Raw genomic sequence first — 24,629 nt, 5'->3', positions numbered from 1 at the left:
TAGTATTTTGTGGTTCATTTTTTTTTTTTTTTTGTATTTTAAGACTGATCTTTAAAACTGTGTTTACTATTTGGAATATAATAAATTGGAACATAAAAAATTAAGTTATTTTTAATGTGGTTTAATAATTTAGGTCCATATTATTTATTACATATATTGAGCTAAGAATACAGGATAATCGTTTAAATAACAATAAATTCATCAAATATTTTAAAACAATGTAATTGTGTTTCACATGGTTGTAGTATGACTTATATACAGATTCAATGAAAATTTATGGTTATTAAATGTTATATCGTTAAAAAAAATTATTTAAAACATTTTTAATGTCAAAAATGATTTTGCTTTAAAATATTTAAGAAGAAGCCTGTATTTTGGGTAGGTATTCATATCCTATAGGTATGTTCAATTTCAAAATTGTTTATTTTAGAAAAATGTAATCATATCTAATATGAGGTTATTTTATGGTAACAGAGGGATAACATTCAATCATAATAATACAAATGATCTGAACACAGCAACAATTTTCAATCATAATATTGACCATGAACAGATAAATAGTCGAATTTTCTACGCACCGTGGCGTCAAATATCATTGTAAAAAGAATATTATATTTTACTATTATCATTTCTACAAACACCTTATTCATATTTCATATTTTCTAACCAAGGACAGCCCTCATCGGAGAGTATTGTAATTTTTTCTTTAAGAGTGCGTTAAACTTGAAAAGAAGCTCAAAATTCAATTACACGAATCGTCAGTACAACAACCTATTAAAAATCATTAATTCTACGTATAAAGGCAATTTTGTATGATTGATTTTATTATATTTTTATATTAATGAAATTAAATATACTTAAAATATGTATTATATTTTTAATAATATTCGTTGTACATTTTAGTGAAAGTTACACACAATTATTTTTAGTATAATGTATTCATCAAATAAAATATAAGATCCTATAACTTGTAATATTAATTATTACATATACCTACATAATAGTTAAGTTTGAAAAATAGATTGATGTTAAAATGAGCTATTATCTTATATATATATAATAATATTACTAGTATTTCAAAATACCATAATATAAATTTAATGACCAAAATACGTTTACTAATTATTATATTCTATGTATATTTGTAGTATATTACTATCCTTATCATTAATTTACAAAATTTGGATTATATTTTAAAAGTGGCTATAATTAGACAAAATGATTAATTAAAATATATAAACCTCTCATTACTAGTAGGCACTTATATAAATTGAGGAATTTTATAAATACAATGATAAATGTGCTTTGAAGTAAATGTTATAATAATTATAATTCGGCATTACTATAATAATAAGTACTTCGTACTATCCTCATTGTCAATGATAAATATATATTACCTAAGTAAAACGTGTTTTGAGCTACTAATTCACTGAAACTAAGTTTTTAATTCTTATAATTATTTAAAAATCAATCATATAAAAAAAATGTTCAACTCTTATGTTCAAGCAGTTAATATTTCTAATATTAACTTGTACTTGTTCAATTTAAAGAAACTGTTTTGCTAGTACTCGCTTAAAAAATAAATCTATACTTTTCAGAATAAAGTATTACAGATAGTTGTAAATGCACTCCGGTTTAAACGAAATTAAAACATACATAAAGACCTCCAAATCAGAAAAAATTCAAGGCTACATTTCAATATAAATTTAAAACTCAACTGTTTTTCTATTTAAATATAAATCAGACATTAATTTAATGTCATATTTTACAATTTTTCTTGCATACTATTGAAAACTTTTTTGTATATTTGTAGTTTATAAGTTAAAGATAGACCTCTCATTTTTTTTTTTTTTAAGGAATTAAATTTAATATTTATTAAAATCTATTTATTAAATAATAATTAATTTATTATTAATTAAGTTAAAATTTCAATCAAATAGAAAAAGAAAGTAAAAATGATTAAAAATAACTTTAATACTTCAAATAATTAAGTAAATAATATTATCTAAAAATCTCAAACTCTGTTATAATTAATGAATATGATCAATATAGATATAAAAATATATAATATAAGCCAAGTATACACGGAAATTAGTAGTTGGTACCAGTAGTAGTGGTAATCCTGATAGTGGTACTAGGATTTATTCATGATTTTCTACTAGCAATCTATCAAATATAATTAATATTGGTCATATAAGTAGATATGTATAAATACACACTTTATAAAAGTTGGTTATGTCTTACTAATACTTATTAATATAAATGTATTTATAATTTAATAGTTTTGTACGACTGTAATTTATAATAATAATTAATAATGTATTTAGTTGGAAAAATAAATGAAAAGCTATCTAAATACATTTATCAGGAAAAGGGATTAATTTAAATGAGTTAACTAATACGTTATGTTTAAGTATATAATATATTCATAGGTAGATGGATTTGGTTTTTTTGAAATTAGTACATCTATGAATGATGATTGCAAAAAGTTATACATTCACAACAGGAATAAGACACTAGAATTCTTCATTCATAACTAAAATATTTCATTGATTTGATGCGACTACTAAAATATATGATAATCACGGACGGCAGTTGACTAAAGAATTCAAAGCGTCTATCTATTGTTAGTCTGGGTTCTTTTTCAAACTACCGTCTTTGCACCACCGTCACACATAACTACACTTAACATAAATAACTGCAATAAGCATACACATTATACACATAAAATATATATACAATTATGTGTGTATAATAATAATGTTACAGTAGAAGTTTATTATTGTTTAACAGTGGAATTTTAAAATCCTACTTGTTGTAAGTATTTAACAACGTCCGACCGATTGGAACAACGGGCACGTATTTCTAACAAAAAAAAAAAAAGTCATAAAAATGTATATTTTTTATCTACTCTACTAGTTATGATTACACACAATGTTGTAGGAAATGTTAAATTATATTTAAAAATCTTGTCATTGTAATTTCGTTGATTACAATAAAAGTACCGAATATACCTAGTAGGTAATAAAAAATAATAGGTATACTATATTGCCGCAGCTCATCAAGTTAATTTCGTTTGTACATTTTTTAAGGTATAATTCAAGGGAAATAAGAAATTAATAAACTTTCGAATATTTCGTATTACTTGATATAATTATTGATTAAGTATTTATAAATATACTCACGAAAATATCATAAATTTATGCTATTAATCGTCGTTTTATAATGTTTAAATATTTTAATACATGTAGAGATAAGTTCCAATGTATACATCTGCATACCAACCATTATTGTTGGATTACAAATTATTTCGAAACACATTTCAAAATGTGTATTATTATTTGATTTATAACTCGTGCTGTAAACATAGTATTAAGTTGAAACTAACCATGCACATGATAAAGCTAAACGACACCGTCATTATTGTTACCACTAACACAGTATAAATATGGAGATGCCCAATGCCCAGAAGATTTCCTATCCAATCTTTTACGGGCTTATGAATAATTATAGTTTAATTCGTAACAAAGCGATGAGGTATTTGTCATATTTTTGTGTCCATTGTGTCGCATAAAAAAACTCGACTTTAAATCCTCATTAAGACGTGTTGATAAATAGCTTTAGGTGACCATTATGTTTCCGTTTTGCGGGACAAAAAGGTGGATACATATGTGTAAACTAAAATGCCATACACATGATTTATGATTATATTATGAATTACCTTCTTTATCGTTAAAAAAATAGAATTATCATTTTGTGTGTTTAAACTAGTTGCACCTATTTTAATCACTTGGTGGTAAGGAATAAGGATAACATGATATTAAGACATTTTTTAATAGATTATTTTCATTTTTTTTTTTTTTTAAATTATATAGACATATTAAATCAGAATTATATTGTATTCAATGACAAATGTACAGCTTAAGTTTAGTGAGCGCGGTATACAATTTTATTACACCGCCGTATTTCAAAATATTAAAGTAACGAACTATATAATGTCTATATATATATTATACAATGATACATACATTATTCGGTTTTAAACTTTCAGCTGATTGCAAAAATTAAATTGAAAAATAAATGTACGTATTTACGTAAAAAAGAAGAAAAACTTAAAACTTATTATAATATTATATAAAGAATTTAAAATCAAAATAATCATAGTAAAGCTATTTAATGACATTATAATTAAAGTATGCTTATGCGGGAATTTTAAAATAATACTCATAAAATATATTACTTATAATTTAGTACAGATAAACTATAATAATGAAATACATCAAAATAATACATTATAAATAATCCAACAACTGTTAATCAAGACTAATAATGAAAATAAACATCTCTAACAAGTACTATTAAATACTTAAAGAATCAAGTGAAGTAGTAAATTATAATATCTAAATAATTATGGGGGTCGATGACTTCAATTCTTTACTCTGCTTAAAACAGTGTAACTTTGAGTAATAAAATCACTCATAGTTTTTATACGTTGATGTAATATTAGGTAAGTACTTAAGTTAAAACGTTATTATTTATTAGCAGATTTATGTTTATATGGATAATATTTGATTACATTTCATTGCTTTCATAAGTATTAAACTTTAATAAAGGTTAATAAATATTAAAAGTATAGAATAAATAACCGATGATAACATAATGTTTCTATATTATAGTAATGTTTATTTAAATCTTGTCGTTCGAATGTAATACATAAAAACAAGATGCATCGTTATTATACATAATTTATATCACCCGTTTCTGCACTGCAGATACATATTATACTATTTGTCCAAAACCCAATACGAAAAACTATAAGGGTCTTATGTTCAAATTGATGTATATGAAATTTCTAGACCATCAGTCATTCCAGGTCATACATCATATATCTGTCGACAAGTCCTTCCGTACATTTTCATCACCGTTTGGTCAGTTAATGAAAATCCAGTGAATGAGTCACTTTGAAAAGAATGTATGTATAAATATATGTTTATGAAAGGTATATAGGAGTATATAAATGTACATAATGACGGATCATAGAGTGCACACAACCGTATGTCGCTGTATGTTGCACATTTTAATAAACGCGCCAGACAGCCGATTAGCGGCGAAGCCTTTTGATGTTCGAATTGCACACAATAGTCGTACAATAGTATACACTCGCACATGGCTAGCATGTGTATGGTTTTGATGAATGGGGGTCGAGACCGGACAAGTGTAACATTATAATACGATGCATCCCACAGAAAAATAATATAAATACGTAAAACTATACAAGTAACACTGAGCTAGATCATTATTATTATAATTATCATAAATGCTGTATAATTGTAATAAAAATGCAAGCTACAGAAAAAAAACTTACTTTATTTGATACAGTCACAGAGATATTATATGATATAATTAGTATCAAAAGTGCCAAGTACCTAAAACAAAAAAATAAGACATTAAACATTTTTTTATGCACAAACGATAAGTAAAGATGTTAAAAATAATCATAATATTGCAAAATTTACAATTGTTTATCTCATAATATTGTATTTTTTTTCTGATATTATTTTCAGTTCCATATGATAATTCATAAATGTAGAGGAAGCAGTAATACTTTATCAGTAAATAACAGCTTGATAATCTTCTTGTGTGGGAATCGTCACACGTGTCATGTAATCACACAATGAAATAATAAAGAATCGACTGTTTTGCGTTGGATGTTTTTTTGTGAGAAAATATTTTCAAAGAATAATCGTATTGTAAAAAATATTAATTTCCACTGTATACTGTTAATTTTTAAATGCGTTTTTAAAGAAATATTTGATACCTATAAAAGAATCAATAAGTTTTATCTTAATTAATCTGGGCTGGTTTTGTCCGTTAATGTAATTTTTGATATTTTTCGATTTTCAATTACCTATATTTTAATGAATAACATTTAAAAACTCATTATTTCTTAGTCTAGCTTCGAAATGTTTTTAAACAGTAATTTATAATTTAGAAAAAAATGATTTATAGTTCTTATGCGTTAATCATTATAAGATATATTCAAATCAATGTTACATATAATTATATAACGTATAGTAGTAATGTATTCTATTACAATATGACAATAAATATTATAGTTTAATTTACCCGTATAATTTATATTCAACAACTAAGTTTTTAAATCATAATTAATTATTATTCCTATTGTATTATACAGCGTTTACAAAACACATCATAGATCAGTAAATTTTAAAACAAATCAAATTTAAGATTCAATTAATTTTATGTATATAACTGAACCCTTCACTATTTTACGATTACTTAAGTTTTGTCAATTATTTAGACTGATAATAAACTTTTAATAACAAATCTATAATACATAACAAAATCAATCAACGAAAATGTATAATATTTCTTTATACACCATACTTTATAGTTACTTTTACATTTCACAATCATAAGGTATACATTTTTATTTCGTAGTACGTACAAACTTTTATATTAATTTTTAAATATGTATGTAGAAATTATGCATACAAATTGCATTGTTAAAATTTATCAAGAATCATAATAATAATAATAATAATAATCAAAATACATATAAAAATGACTAATAACAAAATACTAAATATACGCTGTCCAAATGTCCTACGTTTCTGATTTTTAAATACGTAATAATATTAAATTAAAGAAACCGATAAATTGGATTTAAAATTATAATAAATGAATATTTTTGGACTGTAAAATGCTTCCTTTATTTGTCTATTAATACAACGCATGATAACCAGATTGAAACAGGATGAAAAAAGCATAACTATTCGTCTACAATTAAAAACAGATGTAAGACTATGTAAACAGGAACACATTTCACGTTATTACTCATATTTCGATATTTTGGTTAAAGTTAATAAATATTTTCAGATTGTTAAAAATAATATTATATTATAGAACTAAATACACGTATTGACAATACTAAGTTTTTGTTAATGAAAAATTTTTCGACTCCTAATTAATTTTTGTCGGTCAATTATTGTTGAGTAACATTAACATTTCAATTAATCAAACAGATAATTGAACGGTCAAAAGTAAAATATAAATAATACATTCCAAACTGTACTTTGGGAATCGTGGTGTCTATAAAAGAGGTTTGTAATACCATTAATAAACAGAAAAGTGAAAACTTTAGTAATCACAACAAATATCTGTGTACGCAGGTACTCGTTTTATTAATTTACTGATAGCTTATTATTATACAAGTATTAAAGTAAATAATTATTTTGAATACAAATATTTTTATAGGTCCAAAAAATATATTATTAATTCAATACATTTTTTATTTGCATTTACAAATATATAAATATTTATAAGTATAGGTTACTTGTGTACGTTTTCTTTTCAATTTAATATAAAAATATATTTGCATTGAGCCAAAGATAGACAAGACGGGGGAAATATTAATATACCAATCATATCCACAATAAATTGAAATTAAAATGATTTTAATTACTTTATAAAACATAATTTATTGATTTAAAATTAAATGAAAAACATATGATCCATTACGAATAACATTTTTTTCATTCGATAAATTATACATTATACTATATACAATAGATATTGTTAATATTTTTTTATTTTAGATTATGTGTACATATTTCATGGTTCAAATAAATATTATGTTTAAAGTTAATTTTTATTTATTACTAATGCTACAGTATTGTAATATCGCTTTTATTGTTTGTCTATTAAAGAAGCTAAAATATCAGAGGTGTAAAATAACGAAGTTGGTTAGACGTTGACAGTAGAGCAGACAAATAAATCTTAATTCAAATGGAATGAATGTAGAAAAAGCAGTCAACTAAGAAAAAAAGAAAAAAATTAGGTAGTAGAAGAACAGTTTTAACGATTTAATCGAATATCAAGGGACACGCATTCCTACCGACCGATTATTATAGACCGGTAAATAAAGAAAGCATCAAAAGTAACCGACAATGTTCACTATAAGGGGCAGGATAATAAGAAACAATGATACCGTATAATATTGCAGGTACCTATAAATTATCCCTTTTTCTGAAAGATTACTGTGTTCTAAAATAAATATCAAAAAAATTATTATTTTAACCCATTCTTTTACGAAATATCTACGTACTTTTATCATATAAAACTATTAATACATACTACAATATCATGTCGTGTTTTATTATTTAGGTATAATATTCAATAGTACGAATCAGTTTCAGTGACAGCATCTCAAAAATACATGACAATCACTTTAGTTAAACAAACTAAATAACTAACTAAAATAACTAATAAAAACTAACTAAAAGTCTTTAATTATTTTGAAAACTATAGAATATCTTTAAGAAGTTATTAAATCTAATAATGTATACATTTTCCGCATTAAAAATGTATACTTATACACACCTTATTTGAATATTTAAATTTATAAACATAACTATAATATAAATCTATGATTCATACATAGTTAAAATTAATCAATTTATATTATCATTGTGAGATTTCTAGTTTAGATTATTTTTATATTTTTATAACTTTTCTTTGGTGGCCGTCTGGTTATATCTGCGATGATTCACTGAAATAAATAATTTGTATGACACTTATCATTGTTGAACACCACTCGTCAATCATAAGTCACTAGAGTTTTAGGAAAAATAATTATCTCGATGTATCCCTAGTTTATGTATTCGACTGTCGGCGGGAGATCATCTTCGAAATCCTCTACCTCAGGACTAACAATATTATATGCTGAATGCGCAAGACGAAGAGCGGTCGATTAATAATCATTGCTCTTCGTAGAACATGTTTACATTTCGAACTCGTTTAAAATGTTATTTACAACGCGGACGTTTTTATTGTAACACGATGGTAGTTACACAGGAGGGAAGATAACGAAGTAAAGAGCTATAGGTTTTATATTCATATTGAATGGATTTTATTTTATTTTAACGAGGTACGATAACCCGCTGTTTCCATTATCTCACCTTAAATTAGTGTTTTTTTTCTTATTTATTTTTTTTACATGTACACGCAAATAACCATTTATTTAACCGAAATATAAATACTAGCCGTAAAAATTCTTATGGGGTGCTCACAATCTTACATCACAATAATAACCGAATCGATCCTGTTTTGTTTTCCCCGATGAACACCGGTGATAAGACAGTTTGATGAATTGTGAAAGTCATTGATATAGAAGTAAGCTTAAAGTGACCGCCTGCGTATAGTGTTAGTGTGAACGTTGCGATGGCGGGGACCACCCGCACAGAGGAGACTTGAACGCGACTTCGGATGTAATAATAACTCAAACAATAATATTTCAGTGCCGGTTCTTCACATTATTAATCATTCTGCTACGGTTACCACTAGTACTACCGCCATCATCAAAATCACCTTCACTATTATATGTAGCAATTATATAGAGCTATATTAAATGATACGTACAGACTTATATTATACTACACATCGAAAGGATTCAATTTAAACGTTTTAAAATTCAATATCCTAATATTATATTTTCTGATAGACAATACTCGATTGAAGTGTTTTTAATTTTACAATCAAAGATATTTTAAATTTAGAAAATATTGCATTGAAAATTTAATTAAACATTAAGTATAATTACTTCCTAAATTGTTCTGTTTGAAGAAATTAAATTACGATAAAAGTGTTCAATAATAAATAACACAATGAATCTCAATAATAGTAATGATATAAAATGTATTGTAACCAGAAATAGGTACATTACGTTGTCCCGGGACAGTAAAATTATTACCTGAGAGCAAAAGGTTATTTAAGTGCATTGTATGATAATTGATATGTACCCATAGGTCATGTTGATCATTGTAGGTACCATGTGATTTAAATTATATGAACATAAAAAGTTTTAATGAACTAGGTTAACATAAAAATCAAATTAATTATAAACCTCTAACTTCAATTTAACACAGGTAAAAATGTTAAATTTATTGTTATTATTATCAATAAAGTGTTATCTTAAACCTATTATGTTTTAGTACTTACTATACAAATAATTCAAGCATCACAAAAAATTAGTATTTTTTTTTCTAATGTGTTTTTCAAAAAAGATAAGTACTTATTATTACCGAAACATTATTTTTTAAGGTAACAATTTTTAAAAATAACAGAGTTTTTTTATCGAAAATGTTTAGCTTTTTATTTTATATTTAATTAAATATGTATATATTAACTATATTATCACATGTTAAAATTCTTGATATTTTCAGTTTCTTTAACGTAATAAGTTATATTGTTATACATTAAAATAGTGTTTATAAGTAATATGTTCTATGTATATCTTAATAGTATTTATTTTGATAATATAATAATGAGTATAAAAATAATAACAAATTATTTCAAATATAGTAAAACTTGCTTTACTTATAATAATTTTACCAATTAATTGGTAAATCTAATAAAACCAAATTTAACATTAATGTGTAATTTTAAAATAAAACTATAAATAGCGTCATTAAACATTAAAATCTTATATAATCAATTAACAATACATTATAATTTTTTAATATATTACATAAAAGTTATCTTTTCCAATTCTATAATTTACCATGTCGGAGTAACAATATAATAAAACAAATAATGCCTACAGCTACCAATCATTATAATATTATTTTCAGACCTGTACTTTTAATGACCAGTAATAAATGCATGCATTCCACGCGGAAGAACTACATACAGGATAAATGTATTCCAAACACTGAACCGTAACCGATTGCCGTGTAGAACTAATACTCTAAAGACTTAAAGATCACGTTTTTCTTCTGATTTTATTGCTATAAAATTAGATTGCACAGAAGGAGGTTCATATTATGCCGTGGAACTTTATCTAGAGTTTTTAATTACTATTTATAATATACAATGGTCTCATATCCTACATGTCATCTTATTCTTTACCCTTTTTAATACAGCTTGACTTTATTTTTATTTTATTTTCGACAACCGGCATCGAAGAAACGTTTTTCTGTTTTTACGTCTACACCATCACCCCCATTTTCTTTATAATCCGATTTTAAATTTAGAATAATAATTTACACTTTATCTCCAGATTTATTTTTGTAAGTGCATCACGAAATGTGGTAGTGAGTTTTTACACTTTATTTCCAGTGTCTGATCCTAATAACTTCTATGTCAGAATTATATTCTCGTCTTCATTTAAGGAATTTTATAGGGATGACTTAAAAAATAATTTAATATATTGTGATTATTATTCTGTTTTAATTAATAAACGTTTGACAAATAATCCTCATATATTTATTAGACTATGTTCCAAAAATGAATTTTTTGAAATGTAAAATTAAAAAAGAAATATTAAAATAACGGAAGCAATTTCCTATAATTTATTATCATTCGGTTAACTGTACAAGTATCAGAAATTTACAAAATTTGACAATTTTTAAGGATATTTATATATTTTCTGTTAATATCACTAACAGACTTAATACATAGTTTATTTTCAAATGTGCATTAATAGTTTAGTTTCGTTAAAATTTAATTATTATAGTAACTAATTTATTACAATAGTTAAACAGTTTTTTGTTCTATAACGTATTAAAAATTTAAATTAGCCATAAACACTATTTTTATTTTACTTTCTAAGCAAAACTGCATAAATAAAAAATATTTTTATAGATTAACAGTAATTATCTGTGATCAAATGTATCATAACTATTAAATAAAAATGCACGTTTAAGAATATTTTTTATTAAGCTATAGTCAGATGAATTATAGTGACTTCGAAAAAATTAAAAAATGGATTTTAAATCGAATCAATTATAATCGGCTGATATTTTAAGCCTATGAATGACGTTTATGTGCCGGTTATTTCTTTCGTCAGTTCAAAAAAAATAAATAAGGTCACGTTAATGTCATTCATCAAATCATCCCTTAGAATTATTGTATCCAGTAGTAGTTATTGGTGTTGAAACCACCCACGATGAAAAACCTCTTATGAAATAACTGTTACAAACGTGGTTCTCACCGGTCTAGAATTATGTCGCGTGTTTCCCGGAAATATGTCGATTTTTGTGTACAAAAAAAGCCAGTACGAAGAAAAATACAATAAAATACATGCAACAAATTTCAATCATTATACAAACAAACGAAAAATTCCAAGCCATAAAATTAGTCCCAGATATTTTCAAATATTTAAAATAATGAATTTTGTAAAATAATAAATATACAAAACAAAAAAAGGAAAAAAGCATAATTTTCTTAAATTAACAAATTTGAGCTACACGTTTATAATAAATGCTAAATAAATTTTGTGTTTGATAAATGAATAATTGATATACATTAGCATTGATTGTATGAATGAAATATGTAAAAATAAACCTCTAAGGCATACAATTGTAATATTCTTTGACTTTTTTTAGATAGGATATACGCTGTCTATGTACATATACTAAACTCTTAAAATAACGTCGACCCTACTTGATACGTTTTTATGAATGAAGTATGAACATGTTTATTAATATTACTGGGTAAATTCCACAGTATAAGGAACAACTCACATTTACATCACCATGCGGATATACGTGTGTAAGTGTGTTTATAAAAGCTGAGGTGTTTTTAAATGGAATAATTTATTTTTAACTGAATGTAAAATAACGAAAATCAAACAAAAATTTAACCCAGTATAACAAACACGTTTCGAACGAGTACGAAGATATTCATTCTGAGGCGCACGTAAAGAACAGCACATTATGCTATATAAGGGGCAACGCTATGTTTTATTTAAATTATAGACGACGTCGTCCACAAGTTATGTAGCTTATGAAAAATAACATGTGATTATTTCAAAGTTAAATATTTTTGGAGATCGTTACAGAAAAAAAAGAGGTATGCATTATAAAATTTTAATTTTTACAAAGAAGAACAATTTAGAACCATTTACATTTAGATACAGTAATAGTAATAACCGCAACGATATAAACGAGCAGGGGTGGTTAGACGGGCGTTTACTAATCATTATAATATCAGAGACCAGGTAATATGATACCATTTTATTGACACCGCTCCTTTCATAACCAAGTGTGTAGTTACCATAGGATTGGGGTAGACAGGTACATTATCATACACGGCTGGAACCGGCTCCTTAAAATGATTACCATGTTCAATATAATTTTTTTTTTTATTCATAAGCCCATATATTTATGTAATTTGTATTTCTAACAAACGTAGAACAAAAAAAAATGGAGTATATATTATAGTATATAGAGTGTAGGTCATATACTCTAATACTCTAAAATAGTGGTATACTTGCTAAGAAATATTTCTTTATGAGTAGAAAATATTTTTTCCGAACTAATTTCAAGAACAAATTTGGATTCGTTAAATACATAATTAATTAATTTTACAATTCATTATATATACGAAGAACAAATATATCTGTAAGAATAATTGTAAAGTATAGTAGTATTCACCCTTATAAGTAAGTATATTTTTTTGATAATATTTACATAGTTTTATTTATTTAATAAAAAGTTGTTTTGAAGATGAAATTCAGTTTATTTTCTAAAAAAATACTAATCATGGTGACTAGATTGTTTTTATTCCCTACAATTATATTTGTATTCACAGAACTTTATGATTGAGTTCCTATTGAATTTCGAAACGGATGGTCACCACAGTTAAACGTACATTAATATCTTGGTAACCGGCAGGAGAGAAACAGTAGTTTTCATCTCTCGGTTACGATCACATTATCTAGATGTCTTTACGCCCTTAGCTCATTAGGACGAATCGGTGAGAGATATAATAACTGGAATATAAAGCCATCATCAAAACATTTAATTTACATATAAATGCCAATGGAAGCTGACGGAATGTACATATTATTGCTTAATTGAAAAAACAATTAATTCTTTTGTTCAAATAAGTACAAAATATGTTGTTTAATGATTACATCAATAAAAATAATTATATATACATACATATATCATTTATTATGTTTATTAGATATTACAACATTTTAAACAATACATTTATAAATTTAATATACACATAAATAATGAATAAGCTACACGTATTAACGGTATGCATTTAATGTATTTCTCAATATTAAAACGTAAATAATTGTAAGATATTATATTCGTGTTTAAGTAATTAATAGAAACCATGTTATTAAGTTGTAATATTCTTATTTTATTTGTATTTCTTAAAACTACATGTATCTTAGAAAGCCCTTCATTATAATAATCATACTATGCGTACTATTTGATATCAAATCTATTATTGTCAGTTATTGTATTATATATTTTACTACTAGTTTTCAATTTAGTACATACAATTTAAAGAACATTCATGTACCCATCATAAATAATAACGGATAGGATAACAAACCAAAGAAGTATTTTGAATCGTTAAATATTTTTTGAATGATGTTGTTACAAACATCTCAGACAACCTAAGCCAACCATATGTAAAAAGGTTTCAATAAGCATGAAGGATAAAACAGACCTGTCTCAGTCGTGGTGCTATTATTTCCATTTGATACATCGGTAGATATTAAAGTAATCCAATGTATTATGTTGAAATTCTATACCACTCCAGATTTTAAGAAAGGTCCATCACGTTTACCGGGAAGTTATTCGATTGTTTTTTTATTCATGCATTACTGACAAACAGTTTGGATACTTGAAGCTAGATAAAATATGTACCAATACTTAATTCTTTATTATATATTTACCTGTATTATAAAATAACTCAACTCACATTAATTTTGTATCATATATTATACATATATATATATATTTTAATCTTAACCCATTGTATCATAATTTATAGAACAACAATTTATAATATTATGTACAAAAAAAAAAAAAATAAAACAAATGTATGAAAATTAAACCTAACTTACTATTAAAAATGGTTTGATTTAATTATAATATACAAAAACTAATCACATTTTTTACTATGTGAGTATAAACGAAGTAGAATAAAAATTAAAAAAAAAGATATTTTCAAATACTTTAAAATATATTTTGAACTGTTTAAAATCTTATTCTGGCTAATATATGAAGTTAAAATCGACGGTTTATTTTGAAATTCCAACATGTTACGATACTATTTTGCCATGAATTCACATATAAAAATAGATAAACAGATTAATCAACACAATCCATGAGTTTTATTCTTAAACTTATTTTAAATACAAAACGTATCAAATCGGGTCAGTTGATCTAAACTTCCTGGGGATTATTTAATTAAAAAATGAGGGCTATTAGTTCTGAAATTCGGGTAAAAATATCTGTGATGTCTTCAGACGAGAAACAGACCCATACGATATTTGTTGTATAAAATAAAACAATAAGATGAAAATGCTCTTATAAATAGTCAAGATGTATGTTTACATCGGTAATTTGATTATTTTTCCAGTGGTTCTTATATTGGCAAAGTACTCAAACCATATACCCGAGCCTTCCACGATGGTTATTATTTTCATTTTGTCTTTAAGCCTAGTTTTATATAATTATACTTCTCTTAGATGATTGATAAAATCACTAGACAACTCTAAATAAGCATTAAACAAAACCGTCACACGCAATGTATAATAATAGTGGACACTGCCGAGTCAATAATTATATGCACTTGGAAATTTTGGCCGCTTGCCCATGAGCGTAAACGTCGATTTGATCGATTTATATATAGATATATAAATACATTTTTAACGGCGAAAAAGCCGTATCCAAGATATTCTTAATCGATGGCAGTAGTTTATGCGCTAAAAAAAGACCGAAAATATGCCCCAGGATGCACGTGCGATGCATTATATAGGTACTCGTATAACGACTTGTTAGTCAAAATGTGCATTGTTTTAATGTTGTGATTATATTGTGAAAATCTAACTACCTACAGGGCAAAAACTAGGCCTATAATGTTATCGTGCAGTTTTTATTTTGTTATGGCCAATTATACTTGTGTACTCTATCAGAAAATTCGTATGCAAGAAAATATCTATATGTTAGACTGAAACTTGTGTTTTTCTAAATGTATTTTGTATTTAATTTTTAATTTTTACGTATTAAATTCTAATAAAAAAAAAACAAAAAGTACAAAGAATAAATATTGATGATTCATTTCATATATTAATTAGATAATTCACTGAAAATGCGGTAATGATAAGAAAATATTATATCTTTTTTTAAATTTTGGTTATTGTTACTTATTTATAAAAAAAATTTTGCTTGCTATACCGTAGTATGCTTACTAATAAATATAACAGTTATGCTACTAAAGTATTACTAAAATAATTAGATATTTTTCACTAAATTTTCTAAACTGAAACTAAAAACTTATCATCTATTTTATCTAATTGAAACAATTTAATAATCAAATTGTAAACATAAAATGGAAATAGCGTTTTATGTTCACAAATATCTATAAATCTAAATTATCTTATAAAAATCGACGGTCTTTACAACCCTCAAAATAATTATTTATAAAATATTTGTAAATTCAGAGTTCACAGGAGATAAAGATATGTACAGCCATTCATCCATTGTTCAGTATACAATGATTACCATTTAAATTGTAATACGGCATTGTGATTTAAGTGATAAATTTAAAATTTTAGATGTTATAATGTTCATAGTACCTCCACTGGGAGGTCTCTACATTCTCTCTAATCTGTAATTTTATTTTCATCAATTATTCTTATTGTTCTATATTATAACAGATCGAATAAAAAATAAAAAAAACTTTAAAAATAAAATTAATGTTTGTTGTTTGTGTATAATATTTCAAATACCTTACACCTATTTTTTAAAAATATAATTCTATATTCATGTCCAGAAATAATATAAAATATGTCATCATTATTTTATGATTCTTTAACTATCTTCTTTATTACTATTATTTTGTGTTATGTATGAGAACTTTTTTGTTTGTTTGTAAAAATATCATTAATTATCGAAGATCTTTCACAAAATTATTATTAATAATAATAGATACCTAATGAACACATGCAACTGTTACACAATATGAGTGATAATTTATATAAATTATATTATCATATGTTATGATATGAAATATGATTATTATCATAATAGTACATACACTTTTTACCTTTTATTAATATTTACTCTATTGAAACTATTAGCATTAACATAATGTGCATAAATTTTATATCATAAGAATATACAAATTCGTCAGTAATTAAGCATTATCAGTAGTTTACTTATAGAATCGCATTGAAATTATATAACAGAAAATGAATCACGAAATACGTTTTTAAGAAAGGTCCTCATTAGCAAATTCAATATTTGAATTAATATTTATATGCATATGAAAATAATTCATTTATGAGAATATTTACTTATTATTATCAATATTTACTAAGTACGTTTCAATGGTTTTCTAACATCAATTTATATTTTACTGAGAAAATATTATATTTGGACAAAAACGTAATTTAAAAGAAACCCAACGCAGATAAAACAAATTTATTTTTGCAAAATTAGTAAATATGTAAAGATTTATTCGGTTATTTGATTTATCATTTTATTACTCGCAAATACGTGTAAAACAGTTCTGTGTTTGGAAAAATGAACAAAATGAATACATTGTGTATCGACGAAACGACGAAATAAAATAAAATAAACGACATACCTCCGTCGCACCAATGTTGCAGACAAATGAATACTTTAAATATCTACTAATGAATTTTTAGACGGAAAATCCGTATACAATGTACATACCCAAGGTGTCATATCCATGAAAAAAATGCATCAAGTAGGTACCTAATGAAAAGTGTTTCAAATTCAAAATGTGATTTAAACAAAGTATAATGCCGTATGAATATTTTTTATTTTTTAAGTACCATCTATATATAATTTCAAATCATATTAATACTTTTTTTTCTTCAGAAGAGTAGAATAAGATAAAATCACATTGGTTCATATTTCATAACAAAATATTTTATTTTATTTATAATTGATTATAGATTTTATACATTAAATAATGACGATTGTACAACTAAAATTATAGCATAATTTCTAAAGAATTGCCTAATAAATAAAAAATGTCCAGTCACAGTCTATAGCACCCATATAAAATATTATACATTTGTTTTTAATTTAATTTTAATATTAAACTTTTATATGCTTTTATCAAAAATCGTAACAGCGATTATTTTAAAATTAATTGTATCATACGTTTTATCAGGATATAGAATCTTAAATATTACATAATTAAATTTGATTGAGAAAAAAATGCTTATTCATATTTTTATTAATATAATTGATTGCTAATATATGTATATTAATGTTGGTATATTATTTGAAACTAAAGCAAAAAATACCATTTAGAACAAAAATTGTAATAAATAGTATTTATTTGTACTTATATGTGTATCGTTATGTATAAATATTATGTGTTTGTATGTACCTACCTATGTCTATGGTTATTTTAAATTAAATCCTATTTTAATACCTAAATTAACTGATTACTATTATTCTTATTCAAATTTTTTTAGATTTATTTTGTATTTATATTAGTTTTAGTTTTAAATCTTTCTTTTTTTTTTTTTTTTTTTGATAGTTAGTTTAAAAAAGTATACACTCGAATAGAGCATTAAAGTCTCTCAAAAATTGTCAGGGACAATACTTCTTACTCTACTTTATAGAGTCTTAAATGTAATAAACTTACGTATATTAAAACAGATTTTACGTTTAAACTTAACAACACACACGTGCAAAGTTAACATTGTTATTACGATGTTGTTAAATTTTTATTATAATATGATATTTATTTTAAGAAGAATATTTAATAATTAACATTTCAATATGTTGTCGTAAAAAATAGTATTTAAATATACATGACACGACGTACACTTGACAGTATAGGTATACCTATGTATATTTAAGTCCTATATTATGGTAACATTTTATCGAAGCACGTGTGTATTTGTTTATGTGTATTTATATCGATTCAATTTAGCATTCATTATACTCGTATGTTTCAATAGGAAATACTTTGTTAATGTATGAGATAAGATAACTGACATCAACGTTATCGAAACATACACTCACTTACACATACCCTTATACCAATATCGCGTGGAGGAAACTAATATTGGATGATATCTAAATGACAGAAGGTTCTGATAATTCAAATACATATTATTAATTATTTTGAAATTTACGCGCGATTGTCATTCAATAATGTTGTATCATTCATTCATTAATTATTTGTGTGAATACAAGGAAAAATAGTCAAGTGTTAGTCATGTTATTAATATTCATTTTAAATTTTAACATACTTTTTATTCATTTAAATTTTAGAAACATAACACGTAAAAATCGGCAAACAATAATTACATAACTAAAATCATAAATTTCTCGTAAAAATGGTATTCATTCACGTAATTTCTATGTTTCCATCCTAAGATTATAATCTCTGTGGGGAATTGACCGTTTTAGGTAGTGAAAATAACGTGATGGTCTTTGTGGAATTTTTGTTAATACAATTAACATAACAAGTTTTTTTCATAAAATACTATATTTTATGTACTTTAGATATAATAAAGTTTGACGAGATAACTATGGTATTATTTAAATTTAAAAATTCAATGTTATATGTTTCTTTGAATTCATAAGAATATTAACCAAGATAAAAAAATGTTTTTTCGATCGGGTCTGTTATTTTTATACTTGAAATATGTCTCAACATACTGTCCTTTCCACAATATCTTTTTAGTGAAATCGTCGGAAAAATAAAATTATTTACAGTAGCTTGTATAAAATATTATCTTACGTAGGTCGAAGGATTTTATTTGGGATTCGGTCAAAGTTAAATTTGTTGATTGTGCACGTAAAAGTGTGTATAACTCGATAAATGAAACAATTGTACCGCGCTACAAACAATAAAACTACATGGAGGAATATTGTACCAGAATATTGGGGGGTTGAAAAAAAATTTCCCGTGTTTTCACTGTACGTGCTTTTCGCGGGGTGGAAAGGAACGAGAGCGCGATAAAGTAACAACGAAAAAACCCCTCGTTGAAAAAAGCAACTGGGGGGGGGAAAAAAAAGCGAGCGCGAAAAGTGATTAATAAAAAAAAAATGTCTTACTTCTCGAATCTGAGAACGTCCATTTAGAAGGCACGACGGATACGTTAGCGGTGCCTACCAGACGTACACACATATACAGCACGGTCGCGATCGTAGACGTGCATGAACCGCGGCGGACAGGATCTCTTACGACGGTTAGATCTTCACTGACTCGCGGCGAAAAAACGACTGAATTTTCTGTCGGGGGGTCCCCTGGTCCGCGCGGTGATGCGCGATGCTGCGGGTGCTCTGAGCTACCCGTCGGTGGTGCCGGAGGATACCGCTCTGCCGCCACCGTCGCTGCCTGCCGCCGCCGCCACCGCCGCCGCCGCTGTCGAAGGAGAACGCACGCACAACGAAACGTGGTGAGAGATCGGATAAGAGTGGAATGAGAGAGAGAAAAGATCTCTCACACGCACAAACGTGGCCGCCCCGGCGGCGCGGCGTGCGTGCACACACACGCGCCTATTAATACGTATACGCGTTCATGTGCTCGCGCGTGTCCGTGTGTCCGTGTGTGTGTGTCTGTGTGCGTCCGTGTGTGTGTGTGTCTGTGTGCGTCCGTGTGTGTGCGAGTGTACGTAAAAGTATAAACGGTGGTATTTGCCCCGCTCGGTGTCCGATACATACATGTGTGTATATATAATCCAATTTGAAAAACCGACGCATATGGTCCGGTACGAGCGGCTCAACGACAGGGTGTTGAGAACGGTCTTGGACGGAACGTATAAATTATTATAATAACGATATTATTAATAGCTGGCATTGAACGTTTCGCGGTAATACGATATCGAGCGCTTAAAAACCGAGTACCTACGGAATGATGTGTTGTAAGAAATTCGTGTGTGATTACTTGAAAACCCTAAAAATACCACGAAGGTTATCGTAAAGTCGCACTAGTCGTTACAATGTACGAACGCCGTCCATATTAACGAAATACTAAAAATTTACTTGCAATACGATAGGTGTGTAAAAAAAAAAAAAAATGTACAGTTGTTTACAGCAGTAGATTCGTTACCTTCCGTGTTCCGATTTTTTTTTTTTTTTTTCTATAAAACATTCGATTTTCGTGTGTTACGGACTGCGGAGAATATATTTTTTAAATATTGGTTTTTTTCAAAGCTATCAACAGTTTAAAAAAACTAAAAAAAAAAGTCAAATTTGAGATATCAATGTTAACAGTAACACATCACTGGATTGATTTTACTATGTTTATTGGTTAGTATTTATATTTTACAATCGCATCATGATAAAACTATTACATTTACAGCTTCGCTCAGAATCTAAATGATCAGATAATATAGCGTTTAGATGATAATCAATATTAATTCAATGGATTATGTTTAAACAATATAGACAATCAAATAGTATTACACGGCTTATAGATGTATGTTAGTAATTTACTATAAGCGTAAAGAGTCTAATTAAATGCAAGTAGACATAAAAATAATAAACACGATGAATATTATGCGAATAATAAATGATCTTTAAGAAATAATAATATTATTAAAATTGTTTATTTAATTTTCTTATGTTATTTTTTGCATGTCGGTATTAAAACGATATAAATGTCATGTACATAATATTATATTGATATATTACTTTTTACCGTTAAACAAATACTAGTTATAAATCATAGATTGTATAAAACGTTTGACACCTTTCACTTTAGACAAATTATTATTTTCTATTACACCTAAACTAAGAAAACACTTCATTATTCAATTTTTTAACAAATACATCTACTTTTCACCACAAGCTCAAATATATAAAGAAAATAAACTATGGTTTTCCATTAATTTATTATTACTTTTATAATTCTTAAGCAACTGCATTATAATCAATTGTGATTTTATCGATAAAAAATATGAAAATCGCTATTTATTATTTAAACAGTTTAATTTGTATAGAATATGTATAATAATGGAAATAATTTATATTAATTTTAGAAGTATAATATATTTAACGACCATAAATTAAAATTAAATTTTATTTGAAATCAAATAAGTCATTTTATTTACCTATTTTCGTAATCTATAAATTATAAATATTTATATAATGCTCAAAACTGGGTTATTTTCAGATATTATTTACGATACACTTTCTATGAATTATAGTACACGACTTAAGTCATCCGATATTATCAACATAAATAAATTGGGTTTAAGTACTTTCCTAAAACTTTTAAACTTTGCTACACTTTACTTACTTACTTTACTTCAAAAGCAAATCGAATCATCTAAGAACCACACATCAAAAATAATATCTAAAACCATTTACCTACACCCTCAAGACATTAAACAATACTTTCAAAATCTTATTAAGAATGGTATATCTTTTTGAGTTGATCATTTTCTTTTCATCTCATGTTGGCCTTAGAACCACAATGTTTCAGCCGACTTTATTTAAATTTTATAACTTATAGCATTCATTAAAAAACTCGCTTCCTTGCAATAATAAATTTCAATATAATATTTTATAACATAATTAATTGTTGTATAATTGTTACAATTATTATAGCAAAAATAAATTTTAAATATTGTTACATGGCTACTAAGATTAACTTAAGACATTAATTTTCCTTGACTCTTTAAAGAAAATAAAAATTATATTAACATTTTCTGAAATTAATAATTTTGTATATATTATACATAATTTAGTAGTTAATTTGATTTTTAGTTGATAAAATTATTGATAATTAATAATTAATAAAAACTAATTCATCTAAACATTGACAGTTAATTTTAAATTATACAATTACAAAATGGACTTCATCGACATTATACATTAAAAAATATATATATATATATATTAGCAAAGTATAATATTAATTTTTGCTTAAGAACTTGCTGTAAAAATTATTAGGATTTAAAAATCATAAATTAATCTAAATTGAATATTCAATTATTTAAAATCATCCAAAATTAATCCACCTATGAATTAAAATAAATTAAAACTAGTAATGACATTATAAATAAGCACATGATGCACTATCAATATATAATCGACATATCTAAAAATACATAAACTTTAAGCCTCCAACTCTAACTGTGCATATTATATAGCCTAGCAATAAACCATGGCAAGCATAAAGACGCACGGCCAATTATTATTTAGCAAAAGAAAGTCGTTAAAGAAAATTACATCCATTTCATTACTTCCAACAAATTGCTATTTAACTTGTTACGTTTTTTTTGGTCGTTATCATTTTTCCGAATTCATATACAACCAAAAATTATTATCATATATATAATACTTGAGAATTTACAAAAACACTAACACGCATCGAAATATCAAATACTTTTAGGAAAAAGTAAAGACGTCAATGTACTTTTAAATTAAATAACATATCTACTATTCGTTGTGCAGCAATGTTGTGAGCATCAGGTGTATCGATCCACCTGATATTACTTTTTTTATAATATACAAACGTAGCCCACAGTGTTTTTTAATTAATTGGATATGGGGAGAGAAAACCAATAACTAGCTAAAAAAAAAAACGTAATTACGAACTGTAAGTAAAATAGGGCGGACAATTTCTGTGATAAAGTACCTGCAGTGGTCACATTATACACGTTGCATAATAAAAATTATTATCACGTACTTGATTACTTTTAAATAAAATAAAAAATATCACACTTCTTGAAGATGCACACCACTAAAATTAATGAACAAAACCCATAACATATGTACGTATAATAAATTCACTTACGAGTTCTATAATTTAGATGCTCGTAGAAAGCAATATTACAGTCGTCCGAATTAAAATAAGCTGGTCTTATTGTTGTCATTTTCACCATTGTTGAAGGTTTGATGGAGCCGGAATTGATCATAAATATTTTTAATTATTAATTTGTCTGTTTTAAATTTATTTTCTTATTTTATTTATTATAGAAGCTTTTATTAACAACGACGAGCACTTCAAAAAATATATACAAGTATAGTAAATTTAATCCAGCGTCATAGAATCGCTTCATAAAAACATATTGTAATTATGATTATGTCATCAAGTCAATGTATATTAATACAACTCACATGGGCCGAGTATTTTATGTCCTAAAAATAACATAAACTCGGAGTGAAAAAAACATATTTTCTGAATGTATATTAAAATTTATGTTGTCTGTGTAGTATATTATATGGAAAATGCATATTTAAAATCGTACATGGCATTACAAATAAAAACGCACACGATGAAAGTTCAAATTTAAATTATATGTTCTAAAATTACATCATATTACACATATTTCTGTTCATACTTTTATAGTTTAACCGTAGAAATTGCTAATAAAACTAAATGTTAATTTTAAAATACTTTTTTTAAATATTGCTAGAAATGAAGTGTGCCACATATAATTAGCGTTAAATAAATATAAATGACAAAAGACTAATTATTACACAAAAGAACATCTGAATTAAATCACATGTATTTACTCAAATATATATCGTTATTTTAATAATTATACTGAACCATTTATATGAGTCTTAAGAACAACAGTGCATATGACACAATATATTTATATACTTTTTTTAAGTAAAATAATT

The 24,629-nt window shown here is 25.7% G+C and overlaps 1 protein-coding gene across 3 annotated transcripts in view; it reads right to left on the bottom strand.

Annotated features, from left to right (window-relative positions):
• LOC112681894 (papilin) overlaps positions 1 to 20,440 on the bottom strand; it is a 42,561-nt gene extending 22,121 nt beyond the window's left edge. For all 3 annotated transcript variants that reach the window (XM_025552231.1, XM_025552234.1, XM_025552232.1), the window contains exons 1-2: positions 20,106 to 20,440; positions 5,366 to 5,426 (exon numbers count right to left, since the gene is read on the bottom strand). In XM_025552231.1, the coding sequence (XP_025408016.1) occupies positions 5,366 to 5,426; positions 20,106 to 20,128 (84 nt within the window). In that variant the 5' untranslated portion in view covers positions 20,129 to 20,440. The remainder of the gene's footprint in view (positions 1 to 5,365; positions 5,427 to 20,105) is intronic.
• Between the last annotated feature and the right edge of the window lie 4,189 nt (positions 20,441 to 24,629).

Source organism: Sipha flava, unplaced genomic scaffold (genome assembly GCF_003268045.1).
Source record: "Sipha flava isolate LNK unplaced genomic scaffold, YSA_version1 198_pilon_pilon, whole genome shotgun sequence".
In the NCBI taxonomy this organism is placed as follows: domain Eukaryota; kingdom Metazoa; phylum Arthropoda; class Insecta; order Hemiptera; family Aphididae; genus Sipha; species Sipha flava.
Note: the sequence above shows the minus strand (reverse complement) of the source record. Positions and strands in the feature narration are given on the sequence as shown.